We start from the raw sequence: 17,921 nt of genomic DNA, 5'->3' as shown, positions 1-17,921 counted from the left end.
ATCTTTTTTTACGAATTAAAAATATATCGATTTAAAAAAAGGAATTTGAGATATTTTTATAAGTAAAAATTCAGCCTTATTAATTAATAACATTTTTTTTTACTAATTGCTTAGAAATTTTGATTTTTAGAAAATGCTAACGATAAAATTAATATTACCTTAGTATTATTCGGAGAAATACTACAATTATGAAAAAAAAAACAGATTACTTCACTATTCTATTAACCAAACATGAAGTATCAATAAGTACCTATATTGAGCACCAATCACTTCACCACTATCTCGAATAGGAGACTTAAACCACAATAATTGGATACTCTTGCAAACCCATATAAGTAAATATAATTGCAATTGTCATTTGTCACTCAGTGAACGACACAGGCTCACAGCAAATAAATATATAACAAGTAATCAATAAATAATACAATTTTAAATCACTTTTGAAAAGGAAACGAGTTTGTCTCTAATCCACACTAGACGATTTTGATTTGTCTGTTCTTAGAAGAACTGTTGTGTTATTTCATTTAGAATTCAATGGGAGTGGAGAACATTAAAAAATGCAAATTTTATTTTTAATTAATAGTTTTGACGTCTGTATAGAAATTCTCCGATAAAATTTATTACACTCTAATCAAAAACTCTTTCCATGAAGAATATTTTTAAAATAGTTGCCATTTTATTGTGCTACTTGGCACTAGATAGCACTGATAGTTTATAGTGAATTATATAAAACAAATGCTAGATGGCGCTAGTAGTAATAATAAATAAAGTTAAACATTTACTTGATTATTTTGTTTGAAGTTTCTTAATCATAGGCTTAAAAATAACTATTACTTTGGAAAATTAAATATATTAATTTAATAACTGCACCATTTTGTCTTATTCTTTAGTTTTTCTGGCTATTTTACTCTTGTGTTTTATCACGGGATGAAATTAACGATTCAAAGAGGGGCGTTGAGCCACTCAACACGCAATGCCTCCAAAAATTTGGCGGAAACTGGAAACTTAATGAGAACGGAGTGCCAACAGGTTTCCAGGATACCTCTGCCTGCCATGTTACGTACGAGACACAGCGTGAAGCTGAAAAAACCGACATGTACACAGTGGCGGACTAACCCCGTCGGAGGCCCGGGGCGGTGTCGTTGAATGAGGCCCCCCAACACACCTTCCTTCCTAGTACTACAGCCAGAGCGTCATCTGAAGCTTCCATCATAAGCTCAGTTCCAATATAGATAGTAATCATCATGAGCTAGTTCACACGCTATAGTAATAATAGTTCCGCGTATAAAATAAAATAGACTGAGATCCCAGGACCCTAGTAGCCCTACGTCATTTTAGTAAAGCCGAAATTTTGAAGATTTATAGTCTAACTAGCGGCCCGCTCGCGGTTACACCCGCGTGAACTATGTTATTATTAATTTCTATCTCCATGACTACGTCCTAGTGACGTCTATGCAAAATTTGAGATTCCTAGCATTTGTAGTAACGAAGTTTCATACAAACTTTCGACCCCAAAAACAACCCCTTAGAAGTCGAATATTGCAAATTCCCGTCTTAGCGAGCACCTACGTCCTATAAGTAACTCCTATGCAAAACTTCAGATTCCTAGCACATGTAGTTTCTGAGATTTCGTGATGAGTGAGTGACCTTTCGATTTTATATATATAGATAAGAAGGTAAGAGTGTATGCGTACTTACTAACTTGAAAGTGAGGCCCTTTCAAAGATAGCGCCAATTTAAGGTACACGCTCACCTACGTTAAAGTAACGACGCTCGTATTTAAATATGTTTTTGAGAAAAATGTAAAAAAAAAATGATCACCAAGCCCTTTACGTTGGCTTTACTCTTGCCAGACGTCCTAAAGATTGTTTAATATTAGGACAAAATACGTATACTTCTTCTACTTCTTCTTGGCATTAATCCCGGCTATTTCCAGGGTGTGCCTTCCTACTCAACCTACTCCATTCTGCACGGTCTTAAGTGCCTCGGTGGTGAGTCCATTGGCTCTCATGTCCTGCATCACAACATTCAACCAGCGCTTCCTTCGGCGTTCGATAGGTCTCACTCCAGGGGCTGAGATAGCATGGCACTTACATCCGCGTAACGTGGCCAAACCGTCTCAGGCGATGCTCTTGGAGTTTATCCGCTACGTCACGGACTCCAAGACTATCTCGAATGAATGTGTTACGATTGCGGTCATACCGTGTTACGCCGTACATCCACTATCTATAGCATCTTCATTTCCGTGACGTGAAGCTCCTGAATGTGCCGAGATAGTGTTGGCCAGCATTCTCTACCGTATAAAATAACAGGTATGCTCTTGTATATCAGCCTCTGCTAGGAAGTCAGTCTGCATCGGTCCATTCGGATACCACCACTTAATCAGAGGCTTACGTTTCTCGAAGACGATGTTGGGCCGTCAGGCTTTCACCTGGAATTACTTTACAGTTAGTTACTCTGCCCATATGACACCTTCTGGTCAATAAGTAGTCAATTTGAGTTGAGTGGGACCCAATTTATACGTAATAAGGTGCTGAGAGTTCTTTTGGAAGAACGTATTCGCGACGGCCAGATCAGACGCAATATAGGTTCTCAGAATATTTTCTCCCTCTGTATTACGACGTCCGTATCTAAAACCCCCGTGAACACGTTCATACGGCTCAGCAGCCTTACTGACGTGACCGTTCAAGTCTTCCCCAATAACAAACAACCATTTCGGTAGACAGTATAGCAAGTAGAACCTCTTCATTCTGCTTTCAGAATGACTCTTTTTTGGACACGCTATAGCCGGCCTGCGGCGCATAGGCACTATTTTAGTTTGTAGTTACGCCTTCAATCAGCACCCTTATACGCATCAAGCTATTGCAGAGACCATCAGCTTCAAGAAGCCAGTTCTGAAGCTTTTCAGAAAGAACTACAGCCACACCGTTTTTACCTGAGGGTGACCCGGTGTATATAAGCTGGCAAACCTGTCCGTTATTGCCCTTCCAGCAAGCTTCCTGGAGGAAAGCACAGTGGACCCGAAGTTTTATAAGTACATCTGCGAGTTCTCTGTATCGTCCGGTTAGAGAGCCAACATTCCACGTTGCAAAGCGGAGTTTCTGTCTGGGTACTAGCGTTTTAAGCAATGATCGTACTTGACACGTTGTTGCGTTCCATATTAGAGGCGGATGGCGCTTTTTAAATGGCGCAACTGCCATTTGACTTCCAAAACCACTTTGAAAAAGCACGCTATTATTTTACATATATTATTTATGGACTATTTTAAGACCCCTTATAAGCACCCAAACCGATCTGATGGCTCAATCATCCTCCCAGACAGAGCAGAGATGTACCTTTATTTTGCGCTACTTCTGGAAGGGCCCCACTTTCAGGCTAGTGAGTACACAAACTTTTATAAAATGACGTCGGTGTGTAGGCCCTAGGAACTTGAAGTACAAAACTACGAAACTGGATCCACATGCAAACTAAATTATTTACATTAGAAAGATAAAAGTAATTTTAATTAATATAATGTAAAACTACCGGTACAGGCTGCACTAATCCTTGTACCTTTTTGTTTATTTGAGGCCCCCTTCAACCTGAAACTTCCTCTTAAGTAGATACTATGCGTTTTTTCAAAGGCTTATTTAAGATTTGATCAAGGGAATTTGCCCCATTTGGAGGCCCCCCAGGACCCGAGGCCCGGGGTGGACCGCCCCCCCCCCCCTCCCCTTAGTCCGCCACTGCATGTACATAAGTACGATTTGAGATAAAAAAGGTAAGCATTCCTCGGAGATGGTGTCATAGCGCTAACACATGCGTGTGACTGTGGCGTAGCGAGCTTAACGTAGAACAATATTAGATATGAATGTACCATGCGAGTCCATTACTTTGCAGGGAGAAGATCTCGGAGCAGTGCTTACAACTTAGTACCTAAAGTGTACCTAAGTGTAAATTTAAGCTCCTCTCCTACACGAATATCGAAGTTATTGTGTGAAGCTGAAAAACTAGGTCAAAGATAAAAAAACTACATCAAAGACTTCATTATTCATTTGAATATTGACATTTTAATACAAAATCAATTTCAATTCATAGCGTCTTAGGCTTACACAAATATCACAAACAAAATTATATATATTGATGTACAAAATTTACGATAAAATTATACATGTACAGTATATAAGTATATCTAATAAAACTAAATCTTATTTATCTGTTATTTAAATACATTAAAATAAAATACTTGGCTTAATATAATAAGATCTTTGATTTTCGCAATTTTTACACACTTTAAATGAAATTCTTAAATCGGATTAGTCATGATTTTTTTAAAAATCAGTACCTACCTAATTATAATGTAGTAAATCTAATTTCAATACAGAAGACGGTTGGAAAACTTTCTACCACCTGGGAGCCATGAGCCATAAGGTACTCTTAAAAACTTTGTTGTCTCAAGCCCACCATACCAGAGGGCAAGATACAGTGAGCTTATTCTGTAAGAGTCCAGGGCAACTTCCCCGTGACTACGGACTACTGCAGAGTTCTAGGTAAGCGTCGAGTTTCCAAAAGTGTAATGCCAAATATATACGGGATTAATCCGGTTTATGGATTTCATTAATTAATAGTTTAATAAGATAGACATAAAGTTTTAGGTACATATTCCAGATTATGTAATTTAAGTAAAATCAGGAAAAGGCCTACCTTTTTCCTTAAGGAAGTAGAAACTTATCAGAATCAATATTGTGTAAATATAAAATGTTTTTATTTTTAAATGTATATACACTAAGTTTGTTTTTTATTAAATTTTGCGTAACTAAATTATTTTAATGACATATTAATATGATAATGGTAATACGACATTGTGACAGATGATTCCATTTGCACGCTCGAAACGCCATATATCAAGAAATCAATCAATCAGATGATTCCAAGTGTATTTACCAACTAAGTTATAAATTAGTTGCTTTCTAATGAAATATACTTATCTATTATTTTTGATTGTTCTCTTCGTTTAAAATGACAGTGATCTAACTCAAAGCAAAAGTAAAGTAAATCATCAGATTATAATATTAAAACAGGCTCTTTTTAACTTTTAGCTAAATCAGAAATTAGTAAGTTAGAAAGTAGTTTATTAATTATAAGTATTTTGAGTTACGACCCCTTCATTTTAACAGTATGGATTATTTTATTATAGAGCCGCAAAAAACATAAATTATGACTTACATAACTTCATTTTGAATTAATTCATGAAAAAAAACTTATACCTACTACATTTAAAAAGCATTAAAATTACTCTAAATATATACATATTACGCTATTTATTGTCACTAACTTGATATTTGGCGGCAAATGCCATTTATTCTACTTTCTTTTTAAATTTAAAACAAAGGTATTAATGCATAAAACCTAAATCTGTCAATCTAGTTTAATTCTATACACATAATAAATTGTATGACTGAATTAAAAATAAATAATAAAAAAAATATTTACTTTATAAATAATTAGAATATTTTTTTATTTACAATATTTACAGTTATATTTAGTGATAATAGTTGGATTTACCATATTTATATACCTATATATAATAAAAAAAATATAATTAAAAAAACCGTCTTCAGTTCTTCATCTCTAGTATCTCTAATACCTACAGAATTCAACGGAAAATGGGAAACAGAGTGTCGAAGTTCCCTTTGCCTACCCTGTCGTGTGCGGGATACAAGCGAAATCGTATGTATAAAATATGTCTTCTCTATAAATGCGTGGATATCCATATTTTAAAACTTAGACTGTTCTTTAACTTTGAATATACAAGTACCAATAAGATTAAAAAGGATATATTAGATATAATTCAAATATTTACTTGTTATTTTTTAAATCTGTTAATATATTTCTTATAGGTATACTACATATTATAGGGCTATCGAAATATTTATTTTTCATAATGACTTAGAACAAAATACGTATAAGTACAAAAAATATATATTTTATAACACTTATGTAGAGAAGTGGTATAACCATACATTTTTTTTATAATTGCTATTTTATATATAGTTTTCTACTTAAGTATATTTAAATATATATTTTCTAAAGTAAATTCAAACTCGCTGTCTTCACCATTTATTAAATATTTATACCACTACGCTATGATAAAAAAAATTCTTCACTTTTTAAAATTCGTGCATATCCCGCCTTAACCGAACTTCACGCTTTATCCCGCATATAGCAGGATAGGTAAAAAAAATGTTAAGACACTCCGCTCTCCGTTTCCAAAATTTTCGAGACATTACGTATTGCGTAACGGAACTCAACGCCGCACTTTGTATTACAATACAAACTTTGGTACACCAAAGCGAGAAAATAATCATACCTAATTAATTTTATCAAGTGCGAATCTTACTAACAATCGTCAAACATTTTTCATTTAATTTTTTTTTAAATATCCAATACCACTTTGTAATGTGCAACTATGATTTTAATATTTATATTAATTGTATATATATCTACTATATATATATTTTAATACCAAATCAATGTACAAATTCATTAACCGACCCGCTATGATGATACTGCTGTGTATTATCCACAATGACGCTCGTATAACCGCCATCTTGAACAGGCGGTGTCATTTTACCGAAATTCCCGCCAAAATTACTGTCAACCTGACGGCCATTTTGGTTTGGATTGTAAAACGATATTAAATTTGTGTAATTATATTGATTTATTTCAGAACTTTCGATAGATGAACAAGAGGATGATGATGCTGAGAATGGTCTCTGATTTTGTGGGTAAGCATAATTGTTTGGAATTATTTCTGGTTCCGTATAATTTTCGTAAAATAATTCTTGATAGCTATTTTGATATTCATCTGTGTTCTCGTAATGGGGTATTACTGGGCAGTATTCTGGGTAATTGTAGGAGTCTGTGCTGAATTCCTCGTTGATGATGTGGTTGTTTATTTTGTCAGTCTGCCTGTGAATCTGTGGGGTTGGTGGTTGTGGCGTGTCTACGTTTAGATTTAATTTGGGTGGGCCTTGATCTATGTTTAGTATAAGGTTTTTTTCTTCGATGTCACTGTAAATAAATGAGAAAATATTTGTGAACAATAAGGTTCCTCAAGCGTGCGGCTGTAAACGCAACTCGACAACGCGAATGAAATATTTAATATTTTCATTTTCTAGCTCTGGTAGCTATGAAAAAGAAAATGTTTTTTTGGGCATTTTCCACTGCTACCAACACATTCAATATATTTACTGATTACACCAGTTTCCAATAAATGCTATATATAAATTAAAATGAAATCAGCTTCACGCTGTATCCCGCACACAGCAAGGTAAGCACAGGGAATCTAGTGTTAAAACACTCCTTTACTCACTTTCCGTCGAATTCTGGTGGAATATAATAGTTACTTATATAAAATCTTAACTTACCTAAGAACATAATTGACTGAAACAATACAATGTGGTCGGGAGGACCTCGAGTTGTGTACTATTGTCGCGTAACTCTGCATCCACACCCACCCACCGGACTTCGTTAGGAAACGGTAATACCGTGAAGTCACTTGCCCTTTATTTAGTACTGGAATAAAAATATAACAATAAATATAATTATTTAATATGATATTTTAATAGACGATGCCTATCGTGATACAGCCTGTGATTGTAAAAGGATTCTATTTCCACTCGGGAGAGGAATATATTTAATATATATATTCATTTTCCTCGCTCTGGTACCGAGTCGAAGCGCGGCGTTCTGCCACTCAACACGGAATGTTTCAAAAGGCGGCTGAAAGTGGGGAACGGAAGTGTTAAAAGGCAACGGAATGTCTTAACATCAGGTTACCTGGTTCCCTCTACCAACACTGCTATGTGCGGGATACTTCTTCTATCGTCTATTTCTTTCGACTGTTTCTTTTTCTAATAGCGAACTAGCTTGGGTAGGGCGCCGTGAAATAATACCAAACTTGTAACTGCGCCGCGAGATGAAAAAGGTTGGGAACCCCTGGCCTAGACAGTAAAATCAGTCCAGGTTAAACTAAAAAACAAAAATACCTACATGTACAGTGTGAATATCGCATGTGTAACACATCGGTGCCATGAATGTAATGGTAAAGAGTCTTCTCTATGAGGTCCTGGGGTTCATATCCTGTTAGAGATGCCACTCTGAAATACAAAGAAATATATGGCGTTAGTAAATTATTTGGCGCTGTCGTGGTGTGCGTGAGTGGAAACCTGGCGGTACTGGGTTCTATTCCCACTTGGAGGAAAGAATTGTCCTCACATTAGTAATAAAGTGCGGCATTGAGTTTCGTCATAGACGATGCGAAATCCCGAAACTTGGTGCGTCGGGACTCGGAACGGAAGATGAAATACTGGTTCCAATTGAAAAAATATTTTTGTGTTTGATAATTCATTTATCGAGGAAAACTACACGGTACACTCAGTGTAAACATCGAGTCTCTTTGTTTGAACACGAGTGTCTCTAATTGCAAATTTTATTGTGTAGTTAGTCTCCATCAACCGTTGTGTCTAGGTGTTAAGTGTAATTAAAAAAAAATGTCGGATAGCTTTGACATTTTCAATACACCATACACATGTTTCCATGTGAACAATTTAGACACAATTTCACATTAATGTCTGACATTGATGCACATTAATGTCTGACACAGATGTCGAAATTTCTATCATAGTCTATTGGTATAGTAAGAATAGGTATGTCATGCACAATGGAAAGGATATAACCTATGAATAATAAATTAGGTATATAATTAGTGTACTGTTATATCACCAACTAGCGGACGCGCGCAGCTTCGCTTGCTTATTTAAGGGTGAATTCTAATAAACCACGAAACATGTGTTCAATGAAATATTTTTAAGAGTCTAAATTTAAAATTTTATAAAAATCGGTTGCGATTTAAAGATTTTTCCATACAAACTTTCAACCCCTTATTTGCACCCTTAAGAGGAGGATTCTAGAAAACCATGAAACACGTATTCAATTAAATACTTTTAAAAATCAATTTATCAAATTTTATAAAAATCGGTGCCGATTTAATTTTTAAATTAAATTTTTTCCATACAAACTTTCAACCCCTATTCCTCCCCTTTAGGGTTAAAATTTTTCAAAATCCCTTCTTAGTGGATGTCCAGATTACGAAAGTAAACATCTGTTCAAATTTCACGTTTCTATCATCAGCGGTTACGGCTGTGCGTGCGTCTTACCTCAGTCAGTGAGGACAAGTTCTTTTATATAGATAGACCAAGAAAAAAAATTTTCCACTACATGCTCTCAAGCTTCCTGACAAAATAAAAAAAAACATGCTTTACTCATCATTTTTTTCGATGAATAAGAGCTCTATTATAAAACACTTGGCAGTTTTACCAAACAATAACATAGGTTAGGGGTGCGAATGTATAGGGGTTGCTAATTGGCGGAAGCGATCACGTTTTGTGTCAACACTTTTTCCGCATGAAATGAAAAAAAAGTGCGTTAAGTGACCCTTTTTATGTATTTTAAGACATACCTAAGCCTGATATCCGGTTTCGATTGCACTTTGATTTTCGTAGGGTCTATTAGAAGTGGTGTCGTTGACGCGTAAAATCTACAGTATGGACGTTGAGTCGTGGCCGTCCTGACGTTAGCTGTAGCTGCGCAGAATACATTTTAGGATTTTCTATACTTTAGATTATTCTCTTCCCAAGCGCGAGTGAACGATGCACAAAGCCTAATTTCAGCCTAACTTCATGTGCCCATGGCTTCATTTTCTTGTTCAAATTGGAATAGCTAAGAGTTGTGTATCTTGCACTCAAAAGTTCTCAAGCTATCTAATAACGCTCGTTGTCAAAACTGTTCTATAGGTGACTAAACCGCGGGGTTGAGTTTAGGCGGCCAATGAACACAGTGTCTCAACCACGTACGGAAAATGGAGAACGGAGTTTCTTACCTATCTCTATCTCTCTCTGACTACCCTCCTACGCAGAAAAAAAAGCGTCAAACTAAAAATATTGACCAAATCCATTTGTTCGTGACTTTGAACCTGCTATCATTGCAAAATATTATCATGTTATAAGAAATCCGATACTCAGTAGAAATTATTATTGTTTTTCTTTCACCCTCATGTAATCGAATAGGTCTAGTAAAGAATCATGATAATTATGTGTGTTTTTTAATTTGTTTTTCACTCTGTATCCCGTGTATACATAGCAAGGTAGGCAAACGGAACCTGGGAATCTAATGTTACGACGTTCCGTTTCCATTAGTAACCATAAATTGCTAATTTCGAGCCACTACATTCATTATGTTTTTTTAACCGCCGAAGAAAACAGAGGATTGTTATAAATTTTACGTGTCTGCGTATGTCGGTCTGTGGCAACATATCTACTAACCGATGAACCGATTTTGATTCAGTTTATTTTGTGCTCAAAAGCGTCTTAAGCGAATTATGTTGTTTGTTTCCTATTTATGTCGGGGTATTTTAATTTATTAATTATTATAAAATTACGGCGTTGAGTTTCGCTACTCAACACACAATTCCTCAAATTTAATGGAAAGTGGAGGTTGGCAGGTTCAGAATTTTCCTTTAATCTCCACCTTTCGCCCACTTCTCGTCCACCACACCTTCCTCAATTTCGCTATAATGGAATTATATATCTTAACATTATTACTATTTCAATCATATAGGTATTTAAAATACAATATTTTTACAACAAACGTGATTTACAACGCTGTTTTACTTCCTGATTACATATTTGCTATCTTTCATAAGAAATTTTTAATAATTTGCAAAATTGCAAATCATTTATTTGCAAGGTTACATTTACTTACCTCAAGGTTGTAACTTCGATTTTGTGTAGATATATCAATTTTGCAGTAAAACATAGACGGTCATGGGTTCGTTTTCATAGGCGTATCTAGAGATATTTTACTGTAGGGGCGGGACTCTAGCTTTAAACAGCTTCTTTAATTTTTCAGAGTAAATTTATTGCTATTAAACCTCTGGGGTGGGCACGGACCTGGCCCCCCTACTCCTACGCCCATGCTCGTTTCCAATGACATGCGAATAATTTATTTTTCATTTTCTTGTTTACACAAAGGTAACAACACAAAGCGCGGCATTGACCCAGATTATTATTGTAAAACTTTAAGTTAGTATCGAGGATATTTTTTTTATTATTCATGTTTCCGTTGTTGAGTTCCATCATTCAACACACAATGTCTTCAAAAATTTGGCCGGGGCGCGGGCAACGGAATATCTTAACCCTCGACATACCCTGCTTTAAAGAAACAAACAAACGCAAGCCTCGAGCTTTTTCTGAAATTCAAACTTAACTTAGCCAGAGTTCTTTCATCTGATACCTCACTGGAACAAGTGGCTTTAATACCAAATTTTACTCTCTTTTAAGGCTATTACTTCTTAGGATTTAACTATAAATGTATAGCTTCCAGATTTTTTCCTAAACTTGTACTACCTGTAGATGTTAGCTGCCAAATTTTTTAATTCTAGAATTGGAAATACCCTATTTATTTTTATTCCCTTTATAGTAAGGGAACGTGTTACGCGTTGTTTACGATATACCTAAATGGCTATATGTTTTTTTAAATAAATATAGAAATACGATTTTTTCACGAAATCAAGGGACCGTAGTTCTGAGTAGGTATATGGTTTGAATTTCAATTCGATATCTCCAAACGTTTCTAAGATAAAAGCTCTTGACAGACAGAACACGGACGAACCACAAAGTTATCTTAACAGGTTCCTTTTTTCCTTAAAAGGTACGGAACCTTAAAAATAATTGAAAATGAACCGACAACCATCGCTTACCACACACGAAACCACAACGCCGTAAGGTGCTTTAAATAATATTATTTGTTTAGAATACCTTATTTGATTCTATCGTCCTTTAATGTCTAATCTTTTATATGGTGTCAATTTACGGCCATCTGTTCCTCAGGTGTTATTTTGAAATATAATATTCATATTTTTGTAATGTTTCTTAGTATTATCATAGTTATGTCATTGTTTGGCCGATATTGAGTGTAGGTGGTCGCAAGTTCAATTTTTTTGTATCTGATAGACATAAGTTTTATAGCACTTTCACGCTTACCAGGATTAGTAGCCCTGACTAGTACCTACTCGTATAACGAAAATAAATTATTTCCCCAATTAGAAATCGAACCTGCAACCGTCGTTCAGTAAAAAAGCTCATTCTCACTGCGCTTTTGTATACGTATAGCTATATCGTATATTTTTTCTTAGAAATGCCTTTACTAACGCTAACGCGGCGCTGATTGCCGTGAACTATAAATTTTGAACTTGGGCCCTTTACGCCGCGTGGTACAGTCGTTTGTTTTGTTTACATCGAGCGTAGGTTCTAATCGGGTGGTGAATTTGTGCATTGAAATATGCACTTTTTGGTGAAATTGGAACTTATTAAGAACATTGTGACAGATAATTTATATAACTGTTGCTCCAAACTTGGTTGACGTAAACTATAATTTTTTTTTATAGTTTCATGCTGCATCCCGCACTAAGTAGGGTATTTCCGATGTTGAGTGGCGTTACTCTATGCCGAGCTTTGAATCGTTACCAGAGCAAAAAAATTAAAATAAAAAATATTTCATCCTTTCGAATGAGAATCGAACCAATAACCTTCGCAATTTTAGTTCGTCACAGTCGCACGCTAATGCCCTAATGCTACGACGGTCTCGAACATACAATTCTGATTTTTTTTATTCCTGTAGGAATTACGAGAAATTTAACCTACACGTGAAGTCACTCAGTTGACTGACCCCATTACAAAATAATCTACAAATTTAAAAAAGCTTTTAAAAAAACCTATTTAGCTACATACTTCTAAATATATAATTTATTGTATTTTTTCCATTAAGAAAAAGGATCCGAATATAATTTTTATAATATATAATTTTAGGCCGACATAGCTTATTAATATTCCTTCTGCTTCATTACTTTCTTTTACTTGTGTCTATTTATTTTACTTTACGCTGAATTCCGCTTATAGCACAGGAGGCAAAGGGAACCTAATGCTAAAAGAGGGTCATACAAAAGAAAATAGCATTACAGTAAATCGAACTCACGATATTCGTCATAAAATTCAAAGAATTAAAGTTAATATCGACAAAGCAACCTGATACATTTGCAGTTCGTATTGTAGGTACGCGAAAGCTACGATACGTTTCTCAGAATATTAAATAACTTATAGCTTATTAGGGAGTGGACATTTTTTATAGTATTTTAACTATTTTTTTTTAAATTAAGGTTGACAGCGACCGTGGCCGCACTGAGTTTAGCTACAGATAGCTGCGCAGACTTAATTTTAAGATTTTTTAAAACTTTTTAATCCTTAGAAAACCTAACTTCAGGGCGGCCTTACTGAAAAGAGAACCTAGTGTTAAGAACTATTAGACACTATTATTAATTTCCCGGCCAATTATGACAATTTGTCTTACCACAGCGGGGTAAATTTCTTTTCGCTTACCTTTATATTATAATACTATTTTTATTTTTTATTTTTTTTTTATGTTTGTTACCTCATAACTTTTGACTGGGTGAACCGATTTTGAAATTTTTTTAAAATAAGACTTCAAAATTATAAAATCTTTGTATAATTATTTTTCACTTTTTAGTTCGTTGTTAGAAGTCGGTTTTTCTTTTTGTTATAAATTAATTTATTAACCGACTTCTGTAAAAAAAGGAGGTTATCAATTCGACTGTATTTTTTTTTTTTTAATTTTATTTTCAAATAATCGACCAATTTCATCGACCTACGAACTTCACTAAGCGTGTTAAATCGTTTAGAGACGCGTTCCGCTGTGTTGTTATTAACACTCGCGAAATTATTTTTTATATGCATTTTAAGTATTATTTCCTTTTTTTACAGAGGAAGAACGTAACATAAAGACACATCATTTTTCTCTTTCCGCCCAAAGTATGAGACACTGTATGCTGACTAGCGAAACTCAACGCCGCGCTGTGATACGCATATAGGCACCAAAATGTGGAAATAATTTTTATAATATGTCTTTGAGTGACCGTCGAACCCTCAACCATTGTGTTTACAGTTAGTTGCTGCCCCATTCATTATATCACATTGGTCTCTATGCTAAGGCGTTTAAAGGCTTTGACGCGAATATGTCGCCCGGGTAAGTGAAATGTTAATGTTAGTGAAAATATTTATTTGTAAACATATAACCAATTGTAACTATATATAGTAAAATTTAATAAAGAAAATTGTATTGGAATTTTAATAACATTTTACCTGTCTATTTGTGTTAAATAAAAAAGTTATTATAATAGCACAAACACATAATAGTGAAAACCCAATCAAAATTTAATACCAACATAAAAAAACGCAAAATAAATTATCAATTTTAGGTAAATTATTTATTTTAATAATTAATTAACCTACGCAAGATTTATATACAAAAAGTCGACTCACCTAGCATCTAAGAATATCAACCGCATGTCCAGCGAGGCTCTGAACATGAACATGTTAGAGTGCAGCTTCAATTCCGTAACTGCGGACGGCGGCAGCGAGTGTCCCACCGCCACCAGACCTAAGGGTGCAGTCGCCTCGCCGAACCGACGAGCTCGAAGGTAACCGGAACAGTGGATTACCTTTGGAATTTGGAATTCACTTTTGAAACAATTAGCTTCACGCGTTTTTCCGCATATTTTATCACTAAATTCTCTTTGCCTACTTTGTCATGCGGGAAGAAGCATGTAGCTTTAAAGTGACGTAACAATACAGCGACTGACTCACAAAGAGATGGTTGGTGCCACACTAGGTGGAATTAAATATTTTCATTTTATATTAACGGAGTGTCTTAACACTAGGTTTCCCTGTTAAATACGGGATGTTAAAAATTTGTATCCACACCTTATATATATACGTTATATACGTTACAACTAAGTCATTGAGGCTTTATAAATATGAAATAAGTGAATTATAATAAATTTCCATATTACACTCTCAAGTTCACTAATTAAGACTGCAGTTTGTACACACTATTGTTAAGTGGTAAAGGGGAATTAATCAAACTATTCATTCCTCTTGAATGCAGGTAGCCTATTCGATTCTAAACTCGAGTCTTCAATTTATATGTGGAAACTACTAAATATGATTGTAAATATACCTACACGCACATAGTAGGGTAAGCAAAGAGAATATAATTTCCTGACGCACCCCACATCTTTAGAATCTTTGCGCATTAAGTGGCGGAACTTAACGCCGTGTGCATCTATCAGATTAAGGAAATGAAAAACAAATATAATCATTCCCCCGATTTGGCATCGAATCCACAACCGTCCTGTTTACTATGAGGCCTCATGATGTTAGACTCACCTTATATCCAGACGTAGTGAGCCCAGCGTTTCTTTTAGCAAGAACACATTTCATTCTTATGAAGAATGTTCTTTCACATTCTATATCGACGTTAGGGCCCCACGTGCCACCGACTGGGTACCTGTAATAAATTAGTTTATTTTCTTATTTCATACTATAAAGTTTGAATGAATACTATAAAGTAAAATTTTTTTTGTTTGTTTTTTGCGCTACTAATATACAAGGCTTTGAAAATTCGGCGGAAATGCAATGGGGAAAGCAAGTGGGAACGGAGTGTCTTCACACTAGGTTCTCAGGTTGATTCGGCCTACTGCCCGGCACGCTATGTGTTCAGCACTAGCGTGACTCTATCAAAATATATCAGCATTAATCGTAACTTTACCTAATTTGAATTAATAATAGAATTAGCATTTATATAAGAATATGGTTTTTTTAGTGTCACTCTGTATGCCGCACATAGCAGAGTATACCTAGCTATAACCTAACCTAACCTAACAGGCGGACTGGACCGGGAAACCTAGTATTCGAGTGGTGCAACTGAACGCCGCACTTTGCCTTATTACCAGAGCGAGGAAATGAAAATATAAAGTATATATTTCATTCCCTCCAGTTGGAATCGAACTCGCAAACGTCGCATTTTCAGTTGCACGCCGTACGTGCAGGCTACAACGGCCTCAAAAATAAGTTTTTTTTATTCTTTACAATTTACTATAGGTACCTACTTAGTAACAAATGTTTTAGAAAACGTATAAAAGTTTTAACATAGCAGGACTCGTACTGGAAACGTATAAGAATTTCGCCACTGCTCTATAAGAACGTATAATTTAATTGACGACCAGCACTCGCAAAGTTTCCCGAACGGCACGAGTCCCGTTTCAATTTTTATTCGTTTTCTTATTAAATATTTTGCTACCACCAATTTTGAAACGTTCATGAAACTTAGTGACAAATTGCTCCACTCTTTTCCCATGTCTTCTCCACTCCCCTCTATTTATAAGAAAACTAGGGACTCAACCACGGCTTAGCCCGCCTAAATTTATTTTTAAATATCTACATTAATTGTAGCCTACGTGTTATTCTGTTGTTTAAGCGATATTACAGTAAAGTTTCATCAAAATCCGTTAAGTAGGTTTTGCGTGAAAGTGAAACAAACATTTATCCTCATAAACTTTCACTTACATAATATATATTAATAAGACTTACCCAACAGACGGTGGTCCAAGGTAAGAGTGTGGATGCTGTAATCCAAGAACAGCATTCATCTCTTCATGATCAGCTTGGTGTATGTATTCGTATATTGAGTTACCCGTTAGTTCTACCTACAAATAATTATAGAATTATTTACTTATTCTATTTGGGGCCAGTCGTGGCGCAGAGGCATAAGCGTGCTACTATAAACGAGACAGGTGGTGGGTCTGATTCCCACTCGAGGAAATGAAATATTTAATATTGTCATCAATTCAGCGGAAAGTGGGGAACGGAGTGTTTTAACACTAGGTTCCCAGGTTCCCTCTATCTACTATGTACAAAATGCACAGTGAAGCTAAAAAATAACTTATTCTCTACAATGCATCCTTCTCATGCTTATGGGGCTAGCTAGCTTGATAATAATCTAAAGTCTTAGTTGTTACTTACTTGACTTAAGCCTAAATGTACAGAAGCCGTTTCACTAATATACATAATTTTTCCATCAGGTGCCACCACAAAGATAAACCCGTCGAGGGTCTGGAGTAAATGAGATCCAAGTTCCCTGATGGTCAGCTCCCTTGGCTGTGGTGGTGGTGGTGCGGCTCCCCATGCGTCTCCAAGACCTGGTGATGGAGATGATGATGAGAGATAAGTAGTTTATAAGTATGTAGTTTTGTTGGGTTATAACGCTAACGTTTATCCAAATAACGGAGACTTTGTCCAATGTTTAGCAAAAGTTAAAGGCAGGAATTTGGTGAGTTAAAGAAAAGGGAGATAAAAAAAGAAACTTTCCTACAGAATCCATACTATTGTACATTGAGTGGCGTTCTTTGGCGTCAACGCCGCACTTTAAAAAGTTAAAACTTACCATCAGGAAACACTTGTCGCATCTTTAAATAGCTTGTCGTCAATCGAATAACCGACGCCTTGTCCAGCTGCGAGGTTATAGCTGAAGGCAGCGGCAGCAATTTGGCAAGCTCCAGAAATTCAGCGTTCTCCTTCTCCCGCCTGGATCTTGCCGCGTTCTTGCTCTTCTCTTTCATGATGGCCGCGTTGAGGGAGTGCGGCCGTATTTCTTTTCTCCGAGCTGTTTACATTATACAAAATAAATTTCTATCAGTTTAATAATATATTAGCATTCTCATAACTTTAGGGTTAATTGAAATCCAGAATTTAAAGCATATTGTGTTAAACAGCGGAGTTGAACGTCGCTCTTTGTCTTTACATTATCATTAATTTATGTTTATATTTTTAAGTAAGAAAAGTAAGAACGAACGAACGAACGAAAGAGAATCATTTCAGAGGTTTACAATTTCTTTTAAAGAAAGGTAAGTAGTCATAAAAGTTCTGAGAAACTGAAAGTATAAGTATTTCAGGACAAAATCAAGTCAA

At 35.4% G+C, this 17,921-nt stretch overlaps 1 protein-coding gene across 2 annotated transcripts in view; it reads right to left on the bottom strand.

Moving 5' to 3' along the window:
* Positions 1 to 4,026: 4,026 nt before the first annotated feature.
* Positions 4,027 to 17,921, bottom strand: part of sim (bHLH transcription factor single-minded) — a 33,522-nt gene continuing 19,627 nt past the window's right edge. For both annotated transcript variants that reach the window (XM_085200939.1, XM_085200938.1), the window contains exons 2-9: positions 17,398 to 17,616; positions 16,977 to 17,152; positions 16,545 to 16,660; positions 15,342 to 15,462; positions 14,436 to 14,614; positions 8,035 to 8,141; positions 7,410 to 7,557; positions 4,027 to 7,053 (exon numbers count right to left, since the gene is read on the bottom strand). In XM_085200939.1, the coding sequence (XP_085057065.1) occupies positions 6,510 to 7,053; positions 7,410 to 7,557; positions 8,035 to 8,141; positions 14,436 to 14,614; positions 15,342 to 15,462; positions 16,545 to 16,660; positions 16,977 to 17,152; positions 17,398 to 17,572 (1,566 nt within the window). In that variant the 5' untranslated portion in view covers positions 17,573 to 17,616 and the 3' untranslated portion in view covers positions 4,027 to 6,509. The remainder of the gene's footprint in view (positions 7,054 to 7,409; positions 7,558 to 8,034; positions 8,142 to 14,435; positions 14,615 to 15,341; positions 15,463 to 16,544; positions 16,661 to 16,976; positions 17,153 to 17,397; positions 17,617 to 17,921) is intronic.

This window comes from Heliconius melpomene, chromosome 17, assembly GCF_056956725.1.
Source record: "Heliconius melpomene rosina isolate 202511_hmr_F chromosome 17, ASM5695672v1, whole genome shotgun sequence".
Classification (NCBI taxonomy): Eukaryota; Metazoa; Arthropoda; class Insecta; order Lepidoptera; family Nymphalidae; genus Heliconius; species Heliconius melpomene.
The sequence above is the reverse complement of the archived record's forward strand: the minus strand, read 5'-3'. Positions and strand labels throughout refer to the sequence as shown.